Source organism: Elephantulus edwardii, unplaced genomic scaffold, assembly GCF_000299155.1.
Source record: "Elephantulus edwardii isolate Elephantulus edwardi_28Jun2011 unplaced genomic scaffold, EleEdw1.0 scaffold00007, whole genome shotgun sequence".
In the NCBI taxonomy this organism is placed as follows: Eukaryota; Metazoa; Chordata; class Mammalia; order Macroscelidea; family Macroscelididae; genus Elephantulus; species Elephantulus edwardii.
In genome coordinates, this window is record NW_006399757.1 from 26,809,615 (window position 1) to 26,832,783 (window position 23,169).

Sequence of the window (23,169 nt, forward strand, 5' to 3'; positions counted from 1 at the left end):
TTGTGCCATTGGAGAGGAGTATTAAATATACTATGGCCTGTTAAAAGAAAAAACATGTTTATTCTGTAAAGGGTTAAACTGCGATGCTCCTTGGAGGCAAGAATTTTGAAACTTTGTCTGACATACTTCCATCATGGTGCAAGGAGGACCCAGTTTTTAGAGAGGAACATCATGCTTGGAAAGATGGAGAGACAGCACAAGTGAGCAAGACCCTGGATGAGATGGATTGGCTCAGTGCTGGGGTCCTGAGGGTAGATGTGTCATAAATAATGAAGCTGGCTCAAGATAGAGCAGGGTTTGGTGGTTGTACATAGGGTCACTAGGAAGCTCAAAGAACTCGACAGTGCATAACAACAACAACAACACACTCACACTAATTTTTAAAATGAAATAAGATAAAATCATTGCCCTTTTTGTTGCTGCATACTTCCTCACCCTGATTTTATATACATATACATATACATATATATTCATTCACTTAAATGAACATAATTTAAAAAAAAACAACTCTTAACAAGCGATTAGTAGAATTATCTAACAATAAAAGTGTGTGTGTGTGTGTGTGTGTGTGATATGTTGTTGCTATGTGCCAATGAGTTAGAACTCAATCTTAGCTGACCATCCAACTGAATTTCAGAGGCTGTAAATTCCACAAGAGGAGATTGTCTATTTTTCACTCACAATGTCACTGATGAATTCAAACTGTGGGCGTTTGGGTTGGCAACATAACTGCTTATCCACTAGCACACCACAGATCCCATAGACAATGCCTGTACTCTTCATGTTGGTCGTCATCTCCTGCGACCAGTCCCATAGATATGCTATCACACTGTAACATACTCCACAGACTTCTTTCTGAACCTTCACTTCTAACACTTCTGGTTTCTAAAAAAATCTCCCTTTCTGCTGCTTGCTCTCTCACCTGGCAACACTTGCCTTCCACCCTCTCAGCCACGTCTCTTCTTGAATCAAGAATCAGTATTCCAGAAATCTGACCATAAATGTTACTGTGTGCTCTTCTCCCACCTCTAGGCAGCTCAAGATCTCTGGATCAGATCTCAGCCTATATTCTGTGTGCAGATGGCTGTTCTAGGCCTCATCTAATGGCTTCTGTAATTAATTAAGACAATCAGAAAGGAAATAAGTCAGGAAGTATACATATATTTATGATGCTAATGAATTGCAAATATTTCAAGCCAGTTCAGCAGATTTTCAAATAATGTTTTAGGTCACAGAATCAAGTTAGCACATCAGAACCATCTTTTCATTGTTGTTGGGAATGAAATAGACTAGTACAAAATGGGCTAGTAAATAAAAAAAGAATCTTGAATATTATGCATGCATTTTAGTAAATGACAGCTTATTCAGAATATGGACCTTTTTTCTAATTCCTTGAGAGTGATCTAGCTAGTTAGATATTTTTTTAAAATAATTATATCTTGAAAGAAAAAGTTCAGGTTTATAAAGTGAAACATATTTATAAAGTAAAACAGATCTCCATATTAGTAAATTCTATAATTTCTTGTCTCCTCATCATGAATTTTATTTAGATTTGACAAAATAATCCTCTAATATGTTTGCTGCTTATATTTTATATTCAATGTTTGAATTAATCTATAATATCTTTATATATGTAATAGAATTTTAGATCTTTATCCATTATTCTCATATTCATAACCAGTGCAATTAGTACCATAGGTTTGCTTGGTCTCACCCAATTATCTTATTAATTCTCTATTTTGTTATTTTCGTATATTTACTAGTCCAATTCTGGATTCTATGGAATTTTTTAACTGGTTAATTTGTGTATTCACTTGAGGAATGGACTTTTTTTCCCCCCATGATTTTACAACCTTGTAAAAGAAGTACTTGTCATAACTTGGACTATGTCTTGGCTTCTGTGAGGGTCTTGAAAAACTTGACTTATTTTTCCTGAATCCTTGTCAGCATTTCTCCTAAAAATATAAATATGCTTGTGCTCTAATAGTGCACAATAACAGCTTTACAAATTACAGGTTCATTTTCCCCTTAGCAAGAATGACAATGTGAGACCAGCATTTCATACAAGTGAGAAATTTGTTAGAGAGCGACAGCAAAGGGAAAAGCCATGGGACAATTTTGCTATGCCACATGTCTCAATGAAGAAGAGGGCACTATTTTTTTTTTTTTTAGAACTCTGAAGCAGGAAAAAGACATCATAATTATTCATGAGAGGAAGTGGGGCTTCAGAAACTAGCCTATTAGCAGGAGAAAAGCATCATGTTTATTAATAGAAGGAGGTAAGGTTTAAGAACTGGCCCACAGGGAAGAGATTATGGTAATTAAGTGTATGCCTAGCATATGTTGTCTCTGAGTTTAAATCTCAACTCAGCATATAACTTTGTGTAAGGGTTAACTCTTGTTCACAAGTAGAGCTTCTAAGAACACTATGGAAGGCTTATCCTGTGTGGAAATTATCAAACAATATCACACACAAGCAAATTATCATAGAAGATTATCCAAAAATCACTGGAACAGTACTTCAGCAGAGATTTCTACCAGAAGTACAGGCTGAGTTTAGAAGAGGGCATAGCATTGGGGACATTATTGCCAATGTCAGATGAATCTTGGCTTAAAGCAGAGAGTACCAGAAAAATGTCTATCTGTATTTCAATGACTATGCAAAAATTATGAAGATTCATGATTTCTGACACACTAGCTACCATTGCCTCTTAGCAGTCACTCCCCATTTTCCCCTAAAAGATTGTTCTATTTTCACTCTCCGTGGGTTTGCCTATGCTGTACATTTCTTTTTTACTGAACCATGTAATGTCCATTCTTTTGTATCTTTCTCTTTCATTCATGTTGTTGTTGTTGTTATTATGTGCCGTTATGTCACCTAAAACTCATAACGACCCAATGTACAACAACCCTGCTCTATCCAGTGCTAGTCTTATTATCTATGACACACCAACCTCCATTATCCCATTCACTGAATCAATCCACCTCATTGGGGTCTTCCTCTCTTGCCTTGTCCCTCCACCCTCCCAATCATTCAGCTTACTTTAAAAAATTCATTTCATATTGTAGCATGTTATGTTGTTGTTAAGTGTTGTCAAGTCGCAGGTGACTCAGACCGACCCTATAAAGGAGAGTCCTTGCCGATTGGGTGCCTTTCATCCTCTCTCCAGGTTCACAGGGTTTCCGGACAAGCTATTATGGAAGTGGATGCCACTCTTCCTTCCAAGCAAGTTTTAATGGGGGAGCTCTACCCCACTCTCTGTCCGCATTGGATAGCCAACCATTAACGCATTTGACACATCAGTGTCACAGTGTTCAGCCTCACAGCAACCACAAGTGACTGCAGTATGGCAACTTGTACATCAGGGCTATATGACCTAGAGGAATGTCTGAACAAAAACAATGAAAAACAGGCCCGAGAGTCGCAGATTAAAAGTCACCCACCTTTGGCTTGGTAGCATCACTTTCTGTCCACTGGGTATTCCTTGTATTTTATTGCAAAAGACAATTTTACTCTATAGATATGTGTACTAACCTATTCATTACTTGATGGATATTTAGAATGTTTCTATTTTTTTTTACTACTGTGAAAAATTTTGTCATAAATATTTATACAAAAGTTATGTGTAGACATACACTATTTGTCTTCAGTAAAATTCTACTATTGGAATTACTGAGTCATAGAGTAACTCAGTATTTAATATTTCAAGACGATAGCAAATTATTTTCCAAATCCACACCATTTTCTCTCACCACCAGTGTTTTTCTCCTTTCTCAATATTTAAATTACTTTTTGCTTTTAACTTCAGTAAGCTTATGCTGTATAAATAGACTAACCCAGTAACTACAACAATGGACTTGAGAATACCAGAGATCATGAAAATGGACAGAATCTGTTGTACATTGAAATTTTATTTATGAATGGTTGTAAGTTTGACCACAACTACCAATAACATAGACTAAGCTGAATCAGAGATATGGATATTTCACTTAACAATTATGAAAACAACAACAAGAGAGCCCGGTTGGCCTAGTAGATTGAATGTTATACTAGCAAGCCAAAAGTGGGTGATTTTAATCTTCAGCCCTCAGGTCTGGTTTTAATTGTTTTTGGTCAAACATTCTTCTAAGTGGTATAACACTGGTTTCTCCTTTTGCTATACAGGGGTAAGTTGTGGTTGCTGTGATGCTAAACTCTGTGACACTGATATGTCAAATGTGATAATGGTTACCAATGATGGACAGTGTTTGGTGGAGCTCTCCAATTAAAACAAGCTTGGAAGTAGGAGTGACAAACACTTCTGAAATAGCTTGCCTACGGAAACTCTATGAACCTGAAGGAAGGATGAAAGTTATACAAGTGTTCAGGTCTTTCGTTTATAGGGTCACTATGAGTTATCTACAGCTTGATGATGTGTTGACACTTAACAACAGCATCATGAAAACTCTTAATTTATGTGATTGTTAGATGTCCCTAGGTGGACTATGACTCATAGTGATCCTATGAATAGCTGGCCTGAACTCTTCCCTGTCCTTACTATCTCTAACATATTTGAGCTCATTACTACGACCACTGTGTCAGTCTGTATTGTTGAGGGTCTTCTTCTCTTCTGCTTACCCTCCATCCTACCAAGCATGATATCCTTTTCAAAGGACTGACCTGTCCTAACAACATATCCAAAGAATGTGAGATGGAGTATCATCATCCTTCCCTCCAAGGAGCACCCAGGCTTCACCTTCTCCAAGGCCTATTTGTTTGGACTTTTGGCAGTCTAGAGACTATTCAGTACTCTTCTCCTACACCATAACTCAATATTATTGATTAAGGATAATAATATTAGAACATTCTACTGTCAAATACAGCCAGAAATTCACAATCTAAAGAAGATAAAATTGATGAATGGGACCTTCTAAAGATTATATCCCTGTGTGCATCAGAAACTTTTCCCAACAGGGTAAGAAGAAAAACCTAACAACTGGGAACAAATATTGGCAATACCAGCTCAGATGAGGGTCTCATAACCAAAGTTTACAGAATACTCCTGGGCCTCCACAAGAAAAATACTGATAACCCAATTACAGAATGGACAAAAGACATGGAAAGAGTTTTTACAAAGGAAGATATTCAGATGGCCATCAGACACATGAAGGAATGCTCAAAATCACTGGCAATAAGACAGATGCAAATCAAAACCACGATGAAATGTCATCTCACTCCAGTATCAGTGGAAAAATTTAGCAGGACAGCAAGTAATAAATGTTGGAGAGGATGTGGTGAGAAAGAAACTCATATACATTGTTGGTGTGATTGTAAAATGGTATAACCATTCTGGAAGGCAGTTTGGTGCTTCCTCAAAAATCTGAACATAGAAATTCCATATGACCCAGCTGTTCTACTACTTGGAATATACCCTGAGAAAATGAGAATGAGGCACAAATGGAGACTTGTACATCAATGTTCATAGGCACATTATTCACCATAGCAAAAACATGGAAACAGCCCAGATGTCCAACCATGAATTAATGGATTGAGAAATTATGGTACATTCACACAATGAGATAATACCTAGCACACAGAAGCAGTTATTTTGTAAATTACTACCTGACTTGGGAGAGACTGGCGAGCATTATGCTGAGTGAACTCAATCCGATAAGTATAAAAACTGTATGAAACCATTATTGTAGTATGAGTATGAAGTCCAAGGTGGTGGAGACGGGGTAGGATGCAAGCAGAAGAGTAAGGATGAGGGAGGGAGTGCAGGGGAGTAATCATAAGGTTGCTCCATTTAATGGGGCGAGAGTGAAGGAAATGGGAATAATCCAGTGTGAAAAACAATGTATTAAAAGTTTGTAAATAAACGGTATTTTTTTTTTAAGAAAGAATCATTCTAGAGCCATCTTAGTAATTGAAAAGACCATGGCTTAATCAGGCACCTTTTGGTTTTCAAACTGATTTTGCTGGTACTCACTGTCATGGAGAAGTACCTGACAGTTGACTTCCGCAACACAACACTTTTTGTTTCTTTTTTTTAAAAAAATGTAAATAAAAATTTTATTGTATACATGTTAACTTATGATGTTGCTATATGTTGTTTTTCACACGGGGTCTTTCCCATTTCCTTTTCCGACCCCACCCTCCACCCATCATATTGTGCATCTCTGTGATTAACCACAACACTCCCTGCCCATACTCACCCTGCTGCTCCCCATTTCCCCCCTTTGGATCCTCATACACATTCTGCAATAATAGTCTTATTCAGTATTTATGCTTATGGGACTGAGTTAGTTCACTTAGCATAATGTTCTCCAGTCCCTCCCAAGTTATGCAGCGATTTACAAATTCATTGCTTCTGTGAGTTGCAAGGAAGGTTGTGTCATCTGCATAATGAAGGTTATTGATGAGTCTCTCTCTGATCCTGATGCCATATTCCTCTTCAGAGTCCATATTCTCAAGCAATTTTTTCAACATACTGATTGAGTATAGATAGAGGATACAACCCTGACACACACCCTTCTTCATTTTAAGCCATGCAATGTTTCCCTGCTTTGTTCACACAGAGCCTCCTGTTACAACTGTAGGTTTTGCATGGGCACAATGAAGTGCTCTGGGATTCCCATTCTTCTCAATGTCAGCCAAAACTTGCTGCATAGTCAAATACCTTTCCATAGTCAGTAAAGCACAAATAGACATTCTTAGAGTATTATCGACTTTCAGCCAAGATCTATCTGACCTCAGTCATGATAGCTCTGTTGTCACAGCCTCTTCTAATCCTGCCGAATACATGCCCAAATAAAAAGAGCTGAACAGAAGATTTCAGAGCTCAGCCCAAGCAGACAAGTAAAGTATTATAATGGAATATGCAGAGAGCTGGAATTAGAGAATGAAAAGGGAAGAACCCGCTCTGCATTTCTCAAGCTGAGATAAATGAAAAACAAATTTAAACCTCAAATTGCAGTATTGAAAGATGCTATGAGCAATATATTAAATGACTCAGAAAGCATCAAAATAGCATGGAGGGAGTACACAGAATCATTGTTTTATAAAGGACTGATTGACAATGAAGAACTTCAGAAAGCACCATATGATCCCTAGCCAATGGTAATGAAAAAGGAAGTAGAAGCTGCATTGGAAGCATTGGCAAAAATAAGGCCCCAGGAGTTGATGGGATAGCAGTTGACTTATTTCAGTTAACAGATACAGCCTTGGATGTGCTCACCAGTCTATGCCAGGAAATTTGGAGGACACTTGCCTGGCCACCAGACAGGAAGGGCCCATATTTGTTCCTGTTCCCAAAAAAGGTAATCCAACACAATGTAAATATTATCAAACATTATCATTAATTTCACATTCAAGCAAAATATTGCTGAAGATCATTGAAAAATGACTAGAACAAGTACATAGATATGGAATTGTGAGAAGTTCAAACAGGAGCATTGGATCAATAGATAACAATATAATGAATGGAGAAAAGATTGAAATTGTCAAGGATTGCATTTTACATAGACCTAAAGTCAACACCCTAATCTACAATAGTCAAAACTCAAATGACCTGTATCATTTGGCAAATCTGCTGGTAAAGACTTCTTTACAGTGTTAAGGAGCAAAGATTTAATTTCAAGATAAAAGATTCCTAACAAAAGTCCTGGTACTTGCAACTACTTTTATGCATTTGAAAATTGGATAATTAATAAGGAAGACCAAAAGAAGAACTGATGCATTGAATTATGGTGCTGGCTAAGAATATTAAATGAACTTCCAAAAGAAAAACAATTCTGTCTTTGAAGCAATGTAGTTGTAGCACTTTTTAGAAGCAAGGACGGTGTAAATTTGTCTCATATACTTGGCTGTGTATTATCCAAAAGATCAATCTCTGATAACATCATGTTCATAAAAGTAGAGAGTCATTCAAAGAGACGAAAACACTAAACATGATGGAATGGGGAAAGTGTGTCAGAGACAGTGAGATTGGCTCAAGATAGGTCAGGGTTCAGAGCTGTCTTTCATATCGTTGTTATGAGTCACAGTTGACCAGATAGCACATACCAAAAACAACAAAACATGGGATTTGATTTTATATCAAGGAATTTGTTTCACTATTTGTGTTAGTTGTAACTTTATTTTTGTGATTGTCCCTTGAGATATGAACTGAATTATAGTTGCAGACCCAATTTTAGAATTGATTAAAAGACTTTGTGTTTCAAAGTGAACAATTTTGTACCCCCAAGAATCGTGTCACGATTGGCCATTATGTCTGAGCAAAGACCTTTTTGTTGCTGTTACTTGTTTTTGTTGTGTACCATTGAGCCAGAACCCACTCATAAGTGACCTTCCTGCAGGTTTTCAGAGATAATTAATCACATGGGAGGAGACTGCCCATCCTTCTCGTGCGGAGCACCTGGTGGATTTAAACCATATGCCTTTGAGATTGTAGTCCAGCTTCTTACCACTAGACAAACAGAGCTCCCTAGATGCCTTCAGGTCAGATATGACTCATAGTGACCCTGTAAACAGTAGATCTGAACCCTGCTCTATCCCACACTTGGCTCACCATCCCTGATGTACTCAAACCCATTGCTGTAGCCGCTGTTAACTCATCTTGTTGAGGGTCTTCGTCTCTTTTACTGACCCTCCACTTTTACAAGTATGATGTCTTTTTTTTCTCCCCAAGGACTAGTCCCTCCTAACATGCTCAAAATATGTGAGAAGAAGTTGTATCATTCTTGCCTCCTCTGGATGCATTGTATCCAAGACATATTTGTTTACTCTTTTGGCAGCCCATGATATATTTAGTACTCTTCTCCAACACTGTAACTCAAAGGTATCAATTCTTCTTCTGAAATCCTTACTCATTATCCAACTTTCATATGCATACCAAGTAACTGAAATGACCATAGTCTGAGTCAGAGATACTTCGGTTAGTCTTCAGACATTACTGCTCCTCAGCGCTTTGGAAAGGTCCCTAATAGCATATTTCCCCAATACAACACATATTTTGATTTCTTGACTGTTTTTACTTAAGATATTCTTTGAAGATCCAGGTAGGACAAAATCATTGACAGCTTCAATTAATAATGTCAGTGGAAATTAGTGAAAGAGAAAGATCCTTAACAAGGTGGATTTACACAGTGACTATAACAGGGGGATCAAGTGTGTAGGAGGTGGTGAGGACGGCACAGGCAACAATGGTCAGTCGTTTTTTTTGGGTCACTATGAGTCATATGGATTGAGGCTCAATGTCAAGAAGACAAAGATTCTCACCACTGGACCAATCGGCAGCATCAGGATGGATGGTGAAGAGATTGAGATTGTACACAGCTTTAGTTTGCTTGGCTCCATAGTCAACAGTCTTGGCACCAGCAGCCAGGAAATTAAAAGGCGCATTGCCATGGGAAAGTCTGCTGTTAGGGACCTCTCCAAAGTGCTGAAGAGCAGTGGTGTCTCTCTGGAGACTAAGGTGCGTCTGATACAGGCCATGGTCTTCGCAATCACCTGTTATGCATCAGAGAGTTGGACAATGACCAAGGAGGATAGAAGGAGAACTGATGCCTTTGAGCTGTGGTGCTGGAGAAGAGTACTGAGAATACCATGGACTGCTAGGAAAACAAATAGATTTGTCCTGGAGAGGGTTAAACTGGGTGGCTCCTTGGAGGCAAGGATTCTGAGACTCCGTCTAACTTACTTCGGACATGTAGTGAGGAGAGACCAGTCCTTGGAGAGGGACATCATGCTTGGGAGGGTGGAGGGACGGCGCAGGAGAGGAAGGCCCTCTTTGAGGTCAATTGCTTCAGTGACCGGGATAATTGGGATGGGAGTGTCAGAGACAGTGCGATTGGCACAGGACAGAGCGGAGTTTAGGGCTGTTGTACATAGGGTCGCTATGAGTCGCAGGCGACTTGACGGCACATAACAACATAACAACAACATGAGTCATAGTTGATTTGATTACACATAATAACAACAGCTTCCTACAATATCTCCCTAGCTCTACTTAGGTAATAACTTCCTGGTCTAGATACAGGTTTTGCATGAGCACAGCAGACCTCAAATGGGACAAAATAAATAAACATTTGAAAATAAAAACATTAAAAAGTAAATCTACCATTGAGTCAATTCTGATTTACCCCGCAGAATTGAGTACACCTACCCTTAAAGGGTTTCTAAGGCCATTATCTCCAAGTCTGTTAGCTACCACATCTGTTTTTCAGGAAGGAGGTGGTGAGTCTAACTGCTGATCTATTTGATTAAGAGCCAGATTTTTAACCACTGTGCCACCAGGACTGGATCCTAAAAATATACTAATTTTTAAAACTGTTGCTGAACATTTTCAATGTGATAGGAAAAGATATGTTTTGCTCTTCTGCCTGATTTTATTTCTCTGTATGAACAATGAATCTATTCCAAGATAGAAGTATTTTGCCGTCATGCTGTTTTTCTATGCATCATTTTATAACACACTTGTAATTAGGAACATATTTATATTGTCTGTCATTATAGCTTTACCTGCATTTCAAGTCAAACTACATTGCACATTAAACATCATACTCTCTTTTTAAAAAAAAAAACAACTAAAAAGGTAATTTTTCTTATAGTAAGCTTGCATCAAAGTGAATTTTATATGAGAATCATAAATGGCAAAACAAAACTTCTTCATATAAATAGAATACATGAATTAATACATATTAAAATATATTTATAAATGTTAACAGTTTTCTAAAGGGCTGTCAATTTACCACCAGGGAGGCATATGTAAATTTTTGGAAATACTGTTATATTGAATGGCAGGCTTCAGTTCTTGCTCTCAAGAGGCTTAATAACATAAATCAGAACTTGTTTGCCTAACTGAGAAGAGAAAAGATAATCTAAATCCGTTGATTTTTATCTATTTCAGAATCCCTAAGGGCAGGTACTTTGTCTTAATGCACTGTGAAATGTGTAAAAATCATTCTGTGCTCATAAAGTGCACTCTACCAGATGGTATTTGATGACTGTGTTCGTCTTTAACATGAACAGAATATTAGTTTAGAGAAGATTTGTTTTCTTTTTCAAAATTTCTATTTTCCAGTGTTTAAGCATATATCCTTCATAAATACAATTTGGTGTCTTAGTTAAAAGGATGACTCACATTCAGAGTGCAGTATACTGCGTGGGTAGACCAGAAGGAAGAAATATTTTAGATTTTAAAGGCATTAGGTTTTTTCCTATTAAGTAAAAGAAAAATAAATAAAATAAATGAAAATGATCTCCATCACTGCTTATTATTATGATAATGTTAAATATATAAAAGCTGTCCAATTATTAAAATAAATTGATTGTTACCTATGCAACTCACCAATGGGTACAACCTCACACACAAATAAAATAAGCTTGTTATTGGTATTCATTATTCTTGGAAGCCTAAGACATTTAAGTGTTCAAATAAAACTGGAGGGGGGGTGGATGAAGATACTCCTCTGATTAGGAGTAATTAGCAAAAACTTGAGAATTCTTTAGCAACTCCTCAGTAGTAATTCATTCACATAATAAAAAAGGAATGTATTAACAAAATTCCTACAACATATAATTGCAATCATAAGAAATAATTTCTGACCTCCAAGAATATTAAGTGCTAGAACAGATTTGATATATTGAAAGAAAGATATAGTGCTAAACTGAATGTACGATTGTTTATACAAAGTTACCTTATGTCTAGTTTGTAAAAACTGAAGTTCATAAATTGTTTCTCAAGAAAGCAAAACTACCAACAACACAAAAATAAACAAGCAAAACAAACCTGATAGCATATATTAAAATAACATTGAAGCATGACTGTGTAAAAGAGAAAAACCCAATAAAAAGTTGGTTGTTATTAAGTACAGCAAAGTTGATTTTTGACTCATACATACTTCATATAATTCTATGATATGTATTTCACACAAAGCTGTCAGCTTTACAAGTAGAAACAGTCATATGCACCATCACACAGCTTGCATGCACTTACAATTTCACATCTGAGTTTTACAGCTGAGATTCTCCTTTCTAGTTAATGGAAAACCCTTTGTGAGATTCTATCCATTCCAAGATAGTTGCTGTCAATCAATAAGGCAGGCTAACCGGTAATCTACAAACAGAAATACTTGCAGCCCTCTATGACTAGGGCTTCTCTCTAGGGTCATATCATAGTCACATCACTCTCAGATTACGTTAGATTATCCAACAGTATTAATATAGAGATAAACTCATAAAATTAATCATTTTATATTCCTCCACTAGGCAAAATTAGAGGTACATTTAAGAGGTATTATTTTTATTCGTGGTTCAAAATCAAGAAAGGAGTGCATCAGGGGTGCATCCTGTCTCCATACCTTTTCAATCTATATGCAGAACAGATCATTTGAGAAGCTGAACTTGATGATGAGGAATGTGGCATCAGGATTGGAGAAAGACTCATCAATAACCTGTTATGCAGATATCACAACCTTGCTTGCTGAAACTGAGGAGGACCTGAAGTGCTTGCTGCAGAAGGTCAAAGACTGTAGTCTTCAATATAAATTGAAGCTCAATATCAAGAAGACAAAAATTCTCACCACTAGGCCAACTGGCATCATTATGATAGATGGAAAAGAGATTGAGGTTGTTAACAATTACAGCTTGCTTGGCTCCAAAATAAAAAAAAAAAATTAATTACATTGGTAAAATCTGCTGTCAGGTGCCTCTCCAGAGTACTGAGAAACAATTATGTCAGTTCAGAGACTAAAGTGCTCCTGATCCAGGCCATGGCCTTTGCAATTACTTGCTATGATTCAGAGAGCTGGACAATGGCTAAGGATGACATAAGCAGAATCAATGCCTTTGAGTTGTGATGCTGGAGAAGAGTCTGAATATATCATGGACCACAAAGAAAACAAATAGGTCTGTCTTGGAGATGGTGAAACCAAATTTCTCTTTGGAAACTAGGATTTTGAAGCTCCATCTCACATACTTTGGGTACGTGGCCAGGAGGGACTGGTCCCAGGAGAAGGATATGATGCTCAGAAGGGTGGAGGAACAGCGCAGGAGAGGAAGAGCCCAGATGAGATGGTTTGATACAATAACTGGGGTGATGAGAATAGATGTTTTAAAATCAGTAAGCCTGGCTTAGTACTGGGTAGGCTTCAGAGCTGCTAAACATAGGGTCACTATGGGTCACAGGCCATTTTACACATAACAACAACAACTGCTGTTATTCATTATTAATACTTTCAGATGACATAAAATAACAAAGACACTGAGATGAGATATGCAATTGTTTCTATCTTATCATTAAACTGTGCTTTCCGCTTTACTCTTCAAAGCATCATAGATGATCTGTGCTACTCATTTCAACTTCGTATTACATTTTGAAGTATAGATAGCAAGGCTTTTTCTCACATACTTAGGGCACAATATCAGAAGAGATGAATCCATAGAGAAAGACATCATGCTTGGTAAAGTAGAAGTTCAACAAAAAAGAGGAAAACTCCCAATGAGTTGGATTGACCTGGCAACTATAACAGAGAGCTCAAGGATGACAGCAATTGGGAGGAGTGTGCAGAGCCAGGAGGGGCTTCATTCTGTTGTCTTCAGAGCTGTGATAACTTCAAACCAACTCGATAACACCTAACCACGACACAGTAACTTGTACTGAATAGGAGCTACAGAGCCGAATTAAATACTTGATGACTGACTCATCTTTTCCTCCTTCTTTTCTTTAAGGCAACTGATCGAGAAGGAGACCCAATAACATATGCCATTGAGAATGGTGATCCTCAGCGAGTTTTCAATCTTTCAGAAACGTAAGTTAAAGATGATTTCTAAATTGATATGCTTTGCCTTGTTTAAAACATTAAATAATGTATCAATAACAAGGGAGCAGAGCCTTAATCAGAGGCTTCCAGCTGTGTGTGCTTTCGGTAATATTTTTATGTTAATGAGAGCTGGGAGAAAGGGACTTTCTGAACCAAGAAATCTTACCCAGAATACTATTTATTTATTTTAAACTTTTTTTTAACTGGGTAAAATCCACAGAAGTGGAAACATTTCCTTTTCAGGTATAATCTGGGATTAATCAGATTCCTTTAAAGTTGTCAGGTGTTCACAATAAAAAGACATTTTACAAAGGGTATCCTGGCACTGAAATAGTTCTGTCAAAAGAAGCTGTGTAAAGTGAGATATATGGCAGGCACATTTAAGGAGTCACCAAAAATCAATTTTTAAAATTATGATTCTTTTTAGTTGATTCTATAAAAGCTAAAAAAAATATTTATGAGCCAGATTGTGGCAGATATTAGTGACATTCTATTTAGCTCTCAGAAACATGCTAGAGGTATGTTAATGTTAGCTTTTGACAATTTGTGGACCCGGGATTAAGTAAGAGCATCACAGCTTCTACAAAGTCAGTTTGTTTCCATTTTGGACTGGCCAAGTGGTCAGTCAGTCTTCTGTCACAAGTGACTACTTGCTTTAGAGTAGCTCACTTTCTCTCTGATTTTTTCTATGCAGTCATGAGTAGCTTTATTCTGGGGAAGAGTGAAAATCTAAATTTAGTCTTTGTCTTTAAAGTGGGAAAGTAGACAAATGAGAAAGACAGGTTCTTTTATTTCTCCAGCCTAAACTAGTTGTGGAAAAGAATGCCATAATAAGTGGGTCATGTGCCAACCCTTGGCCTTGTTATAATTGTGAAGCCCCTTCGAGCCGATTACAACTCATAGTGAACAAACTTAGGAACAACAGGCCTGAACCCTGTCCTAACATGTGCTGTCTTCATTTTTTACACATTTGTGCCTACTGCTGCAGTCACTGTGTCAATCTATATCCTTAGAGTCTTCCTCTCTTTCACTGTCCCTCCAGCCTTCCAAGCATGATTTCCCTTTCCAAGGGATAACCCTTCCCAGCAACATACCCAAAGTATGAGAGGCAAAGCTTCACAATCTTTACCTCAAAGGAACACTTCACTTTGGTGTGTTATTTTTCAAAATACCAGTTTGTTCATTTGTCACTCCATGATATATTCAACACTCTTCTCCAATACCACAGGTCAAAGTAAATTACATTGCATAGGATTTAAAAATATGTTGAGCAATGTCTTAAAAACACTAGACCAAAGCAATATTTTCTAAAGTTTCCGGTTTTGCAGATGAGTGAAATTAGGTCTGTTTGTTATTGTTGTGTACTATGAAGTTGGAACTGACCCATAGTTACTCCCTAGTGGGTTTTCAGGAACAATAATTCACTGGGAGGAAATTGTTCATCTTTCTCCTGTGGAGCAGCTGGTGGATTCGAAACATGTACCTTTGCATTGACAATGCAATTCCTTATCACTGAGTCACCAGAGCTCCCTAAAATTATATTCAAAATTGGAAAAGTTTATTTTGAATCTCCCAACTGCCTGCCCCCCCCGCCCCCCCAAAACACCCTAACAATATATTTCTGCCCAGTTGATTCTGACTCATAGTATTCCCACAAGGCAGAATAGAACTATCTCATAGTTTTCCAAGGCTTCTCAGCTCTTTCCCCAGGAGAAGCCAAAGGTATAAACTGCTGACCATTTACTTAGTAGCCAGATTCCTTAACCACTCTGAACCAAGGCTCGTATATTGGCTGCTTTTACAATAATCATTAATTAAATGGAACATTTTTCTAAAAGGGACAATTTAGCAGTAATCAGGTCTGCAATACTGGTATAAATTCACTTAACCAGAGAAATTATAAATTCAGGCTCAATAAATAAACCTGGCTATCATAAACTGGTTTCTAACAAAGGAATTAAGATAATACAACTAGGCAATAATAATACTTTTAATCAGTAAATTTGGGATACCTCATTATCAACGTGTGAAAGTAATGGAATTAGCTGGATCCTTACCTGTAATTAGCATAAAGTTGCTGTGAGGATGGCCATATTTGTCCTCTACCAACTCTACAAGGGAGAACTGTCCCCATCAATAACATGCACAGCACAAAATCAATTCCCATGAGATCAGATATGTCCTGACTCACTCACCTATTTATGTTAATTTCTATACCAATCTTATATACTGGGTCCAAAATCCATTGCAAGATCTACAACTGCTTTATAGAATCCCATTCAGACTCACGAGTTTTTCAGAGAACTCAAATGTTATAATTCAAGTTGACTTCAGGATACAATCCTTCTGTCCTGTCGCTTGTCTGTTGCTCTTCTTGCAGTTATGCTTCTGAAGCACAATTGCAGGCTCTTTGATCTTCAACCTCATGTCTTAGGTCAATGTTACTGAGTTCCCTTAGTCCTAGCATCCATGGCATCTTTCCTCAGTCCTCTAGCAAGCTTGGAGCCTCTGGCAATGGTGGCAGCAGTTCCATGTCAGCTCTGTCCCTTGTTGGTCTCTGGTTCTCTACTGAGGCTGTGTTGCTTTTGTATATATCTTGATATGGCTAGTACAGGAATTGCTGGCCCTGGAGGACACGTGCTACTTCCTCTTCCTTGTTGGTTTTGAGTTTTCCCAAACCTGTTGCTGAATTCAATTTAATGATGAAAGTAGCCAACCCTGCTGTAGATAGACGAACACTCTCTATTTGCAAACTCCTGTCTATCCATGCAGCAAACTAAACTCTATGGCTAGGAAAGCCGTTATAAACAATAAACTTTGACGCCACTCTACATTATACCACATTACAAAATAACTGCTGTTAAACTTAAGTGTAAGACATAAAATATAAAACTCTCAGAATAAAACATAGGCAGACATTTTATAATAAGACCAGACAGTGATTTCTTATATACAACATCAAAAGCACACACCAAAAAAGCCTGATTCTGCACCATTGTTATGATCTCTGATAAGCTCATTATTACAGTCACTGGGTCGATCCAACTTATTGTCATCTGATCCTCTCTTTCCCAAAATAGAGTCTTTTTTTCCCAGGGATAAGTCCCTCCTGACAGTATGTCCAAAGTATTTGAGACTAAGTTTCACCATTGTTGCCTCTAGGGAGCACTTTGGGCGCACTTCCTCTGACACAGACTTGTTTGTTGTTTTTGCAGCTCATGTTAGAGAAGTGACATTCAGAGATAACTCAAAGGCCTCAAATCTTCTGCCACCCTGATTCACTGTTGAGCTTTCATTACATAGGAAGCAGTTTAAAAAAATCCATATTTTAGTGCGGTTTGTTGTTGTTGTTATGTGCCGTCAAGTCGTTTGCGACTCATAGAGACCCTAGGTACAACAACTCTAAACCCTGCTCTATCCTGTGCCAATCCCACTGCCTCTGACACACCCATCCCAATAACCCCAGTCACTGAATTAATCCATCTCACAGAAGGTCTTCCCCTCTTGCACCGTCCCTCCACCCTCCTAAGCATGATGTCCCTCTCTAAGGACCTGTCTCTCCTTACAACATGTCCAAAGTATGTCAGACTAAGCCCCAGAATCCTTACCTCCAAGGAGTAGCTTGGTTTAACCCTTTCCAGGACAAATCTGTTTGTTTTCTTGGCAGTCCATGGTACATTCAATACTCTTCTCCAGCGCCACAGCCCAAAGGCGTCAATTCTCCTTCTGTCCTCCCTAGTCATTGTCCAACTCTCTGATGCATAACAAGTGATTGGAAAGACCATGGCCTGTATCAGGCGCACCTTAGTCTCCAAAGAGACACTGTTGCTCTTGAGTACTTTAGCGAGGTCCCTAACAGCAGACTTTCCCATCACAAAACATCTTTTAATTTCCTGGCTGCTGGTGCCAAGAGTATTGACTGTGGAGATGAGCAAACTGAAGCTGTGAACAATCTCAATCTCATTGCCATCCATCCTGATGCTGCCAATTGGTCCAGTGGTGAGAATCGTTGTCTTCTTGACTTTGAGCCTCAGTCCATACTGAAGGCTGCAGTCCTTGACCCTTCGCAGCAAGTGCATGAGGTCCTCCTCAGTTTCAGCGAGAAGGGTTATATCATCTGCATAACGGAGATTGTTGATAAATCTTCCACCAATCCTGACACCACAATTCTCCTCATAGAGCCCAGCCTCCCGGATAATCTGCTCTGCATACAGGTTGAAAAGGTATGGACACAGGACACATCCCTGGCGTGTGCCCTTTCATTTTTGAACCATGCAGTGTTGCCCTGCTCTGTTCTGACAACTGCTTCTTGGTCCAAATATAGGTTTTGCATTAGCACGATTAAATGTTCTGGGATTCCCATTCTTCTCAGAGACAGCCACAGTTTGTTATGATCCATGCCATCAAATGCCTTTGCATAATCAATGAAACACAGAGAGACAATGACATCATTGCTCTTGAGCAATTTTGGAAAGGTCCTAGGCAGCAGAGTTCCCCACTGCAGTAGGTCTTTTGATTTCTTGGATGCTGTTTCCATGGGTTTGTAAAATAGCTATCTTCTACTTACTTTTTTTAAATTGTTTTCATACAGTCATTCATATCTATTATGTTTAATAATACTAATTACAGATGATTAATGCCTTTTCTCACCACATCTTACCAGCTCCCCATCTACATTGCCTATTCCTTCATCTAATGTATCCATCCACTAACTTCTGCTGCCTTAGTACTTTTGCTCCCTTATTCATGCCTCCTCTTTCTCCTATCCTTTTGAATACTTATACGTATTCTGTTTCAAATTTCTAATTGCAATACCCATATGCATTCAACCAGGTTGGTTGGTTCCATCTTTTACAGTGTTTGTGGTCTGTATATTTTATTTTTCAAGTCATATGCCTATTTTCAGTTACAGTCTTGTACAGTATGTTCTATTGTGACTGATATATTTTACTCACCAAAAGGTCCTCTTGACTCTCTCATGTTATATAGTATCTGATAAATTCTTTGGTTTTTTTGCCACACCCTCTTCATTGTTTTTTAATGCTGCACAGTATTTCATTATGTGGATGTACCACAATTTCTCTATCCATTTTTTTGTTGAGGGGTATTTGGACTATAACCACCTTCTTGCTATTGTGAATAATGCTGCAATAAACAGGTTTACATATGTCTGATTTTAAAAGGATGTAATCATGACACGTACCCTTCCTGATTTTAAATCACACAGTGTTCCCTTGCCTTGTTCAGACAAAAGCTTCTTGGTCTAGGTATGCATTTGATATGAGCACAATTAAACATTCTGAAATTCCTATTCTTCTTAATGCTAGTCATAATTTTTTATGATTCACATAATCAGATACCTTTGTATAGTCAATAAAGCACAAATAGACATTCTTCTGTTATTATATACTTTCAGTCAGTGTACATTTAACATCAACAATGATGTTCTTGGTGTCAGGGATCTCTTCTAAAACCAGCTTGAACTTCTGATAAATCCATGCCAATGTACTGTTCTAGTCATTTTGAGTGATCTTCAAAAATACTTTACTTACATGAGATATTAATGATACTGTTCATAATTTCCACATTCTGTTGGATCACCATTTTTGGGAATAGGAAAAAAGATAGGTTAAAATCAGAGAGTGTGTGCGTCAGAGTTTTATCCTTTCTTTCTACCTATTCAATCAGTATTCTGAGCAAACAATTTGCAAAGCTGGACTTTATAAAGAAGAATGTGGCATTGGGATTGGAGAGAGACTCATCAATAATCTATGTTATGCTGATTATACAATTTGGCTTGCTGAAAATGAGGAGGATCTAAAATGTTTGCTGCAGAAGACCAAGGACTATTATAGCCTTCAATGTGGATTACATCTCAACATCAAAAAAGCAAAGGTCCTCACCACAGAACCAATAGATGGAGAAAAGTCTGACAGTAGTAATGATTTCATCTTCGTTAGATCAAAAAATAAACACCTTTCATTCCAGCAGTCAGGAATTCAGAAAACATTACCATGGACAAATACTCTCCAAAATACTGAATAAATATGCACCAGAGAGCTGAACAATGAATAAGGATGACAAAGGAAGAATTGATGCCTTTGAATTCTGGTGCTGGAAAAGAGTACTGAATATCCCAAGGACTGTCAAAAGAAGAAACAGATTTGTCTTGAAAATCGTGCAGTCAGAGTGCTTCTTGGAGGCAAATATGATGAAGCTTAATCTTTCATACTTTGGACGTGTAGCTAGGCAAAGCAAACCCTTGTAAATGGACATAATGCTTCTCAAAAGCTATTCTTTGTTTATGTAAATTTGTAGCTAACATAATTTCACTGTAGAAATTGGTAAGTTTTATTGTTTTTCTGTAAAGCATTTCTGTGATAACCATAGAATTTCACCTCAGAAAGATCTGACAATAAACTTCCATAAAGATTTAGAATGTTAAATCCTTAGGGGGTAGTTCAACTCTAACCAATTAGGTAGCTAACAGGCCCAATCAACTCATCCTTTGGTATGGTTATATCCTGCCCTGATAGCCTCCATCTGCTCAATAGTGGAAAATCTCCTTATGATTTATTTCTAGAATTTTATCAGGGCATGCATCCTATATAACATAAGCCACTCTTTAGATGACAATACCAAAATACACGTCAAATTTTCTTCTTGCCTTTTCCATCTTTGAAATATTTCATCCCGTTGCTGACAGCTTTAGGGCACAAAGTTACATTATCCCAAGAAAACTATCTTCATTATGAACTCCAGAAAAAATGCAGACTCATTTCCCTCAACTCAGAAAGAACTCATAGCTGACCCAAAGGCTGTAAAATTCAAAGAAGAAGATTACCATTTTTCTCCTGCTGAGCAGTTGGTGGATTCAAATTGCCTTTCTTTCGGTTGAGAGTAAAACTGCATATCCACAAGAACACCAGATCTCCCTGAAATTTATGAATATTAATGAACTAGACTAAAAATATTGACTATTTATATTTAGTATATACTTAGAAATATTGAATAGAATAATTGGCATTTTTTACTTATATTGCACAGTAAAGACTAAGAGTACTGCACCTTCAACAGAGAGAGAAAGCAAAAATACCATAACTCAATATTCTTCCTGCCAGTGGCTATCTTTCTCTATTTTTTGTTTTCCTTACATTGATTTGTGAGTAATGCCTTGCTTTTTTCCTTTGAATGTCACAAATGAGATTATCTGAACCATCTGCAATGTGGGAAGTTGATCTAAATCTGATTGTTGTGACTGTTCTCTGAGAATTGATTTTTAGTTATTTAGGAAAAACACATTTTTTTTATAACACACAAGAAACAAAGGAATGTTTTCCCAGCTTTCCCATATATTTACAATTTTCTGTGACGCTTGTATAAAAAACCAACAAAACATAAAACAATGAAGCAAACAAATAATCCCTTTAAAAAAGGAAAAGAAACAAAATAAGTGAGTGTAATTCTGATTTTGATTCATTGTGGAACTCAAATATCTAGAAAGCCAAAAACTAAGCATAGGGACATAAGGCCATGAGCTTGTCTTTGAAAGATCCAGAGATAGCAATAAGATAGTCTTTCACTGCCCCAGTACCAATAGAAAGACAACAGCCCAGTCCCATGGTGCCTGTAGAGTTGTACCAGCAGCAAGAGGTTCACTTGTGACTCACAGATTCAGAGTTGTAGTACTGAGAATAGGGTTTCTTTAAGGAGTAAGATGAAGAGTGGGGAACAAAGAATATTATTCAATACAAGTTCAGGTTTTCGCCCAAGTTCCAAGGCACAATTCCTCTATTAATTCAGACTCTTTTTTTTTTCAGTTCAGGAGTCAAATAAACTCAAATCATCCAGTAAGGTTTGTCTCAGAACAGTTATAAGTCAGCTTTGCCTTCAACTATCTGACTAAAACTGCAAAAACCTTTAACTGTGGCTAGCACAAATGCCAGAAGCCTCAGGTCACACCTTGCCACAGTTTCTGCACAGCAGTGCCACAATTTCTCCACAACCATCAGCAGGATCTTGCTTTCACCAAGATCTTACTCAAGTCTTCTGCAAGTCTTGCCTCCACAAGTCTTGCTTTTCTTAAGTCTTGCTACTCAATGTGGAAAGCACTCTTTCTCTTCTCTTAGTCCCACAGCTGCTGATAATTTGCAAGACCATGCATTTAAAGTTAAGGTAGCTGTAAACAAGAAAGGGCTAACTGTAATGACCCAATAAAGCCAACTTTTAGGCTAATACCACAGACTCCATGTACTCAACTACCATATCTGATGTGAACGGCTGAAATTGCACCTAGACAATCAAATAATTTACATTAAAAATAGATTATCTATCAGGATAAAATTCTGTAATTATACTTGAAAATTATTTTGTTGTATTATATTAAGGCACTCTGTCCTCCAGATTCTTATTAGGCCTTAGTTAGCATTACATGTATATCATCAGACTGTGCAGAGCTTGTTTTAGAGTGTAATATCAATAACCAAACAGAGAGAAAAAAGATTCTACTCTTGGGTGAACAATTAACTATTTGAAAACATTTATGCTGAAGAGTACAATATTGAGTAGTAGTATTCCAACAGTTTCCAAGTATAAGACTTTACCTTTAGGCTTTTAAACTCATTATAAGTTATAAGTAAAATTAAGATCCAGTTAACTTTGAAAAGAGTAACAAAACAGTAAAATTATTAAACGGTTTAAGCACAGCAGAGATTGTGAGTATGATGCAAGATTGGAACGTGCTTCACTTTCACTTTGTTGTATATAAGGTTGTTGTGAGTTGGAGCACATTCATTGGCACTTAACAGTATATCATCTAAAATCAATTAGTGTTTATAAATTATAAAATAGTAAAATTACTGATAACATAATATGGTTTTCCAAGTGTAATATAAAATACTTTATTTGGCTTTTTTGGCCTAGTCATAAGAAACTGTGCTCTAATCCAAAATCACTTGTTCAGAATCCACCAAATGCTCTGCAGAGGATGAGCAACCTTCTCCTGTGTAATTAACTGCCTCTGAAAACCCAGTGGAGGACCGGCTATGGGTCGGTTCCAACTCAATGATACCTATCAGCAACAGCAACAACTGTCTTTTTTGGGAACCATGATATTTAAGTGAGGTTATAAAGAAAAATTTTTAGAATATTTTAAATATTGTTAAACATAGCAGTAAAAATTCTCTTTTAAAGCACTTAACTGCATTTTCCAAACGTCATTAAGTTGTTGTTGTTGTTATGTGCCGTCGAGTCGCTTGCGACTCATAGCGACCCTATGTACAACAGCCCTAAACTCCGCTCTGTCCTGTGCCAATTGCACTGTCTCTGACACTCCCATCCCAATTATCCCAGTCACTGAATCAATCC

General features: G+C 37.5%; 1 protein-coding gene across 1 annotated transcript in view; it reads left to right on the forward strand.

Moving 5' to 3' along the window:
• Window positions 1-23,169, forward strand: part of PCDH15 (protocadherin-related 15) — a 454,971-nt gene that overhangs the window by 113,449 nt on the left and 318,353 nt on the right. The window contains exon 14 of the mRNA XM_006880391.1: window positions 13,712-13,791. Within this exon, the coding sequence (XP_006880453.1) occupies window positions 13,712-13,791 (80 nt within the window). The remainder of the gene's footprint in view (window positions 1-13,711; window positions 13,792-23,169) is intronic.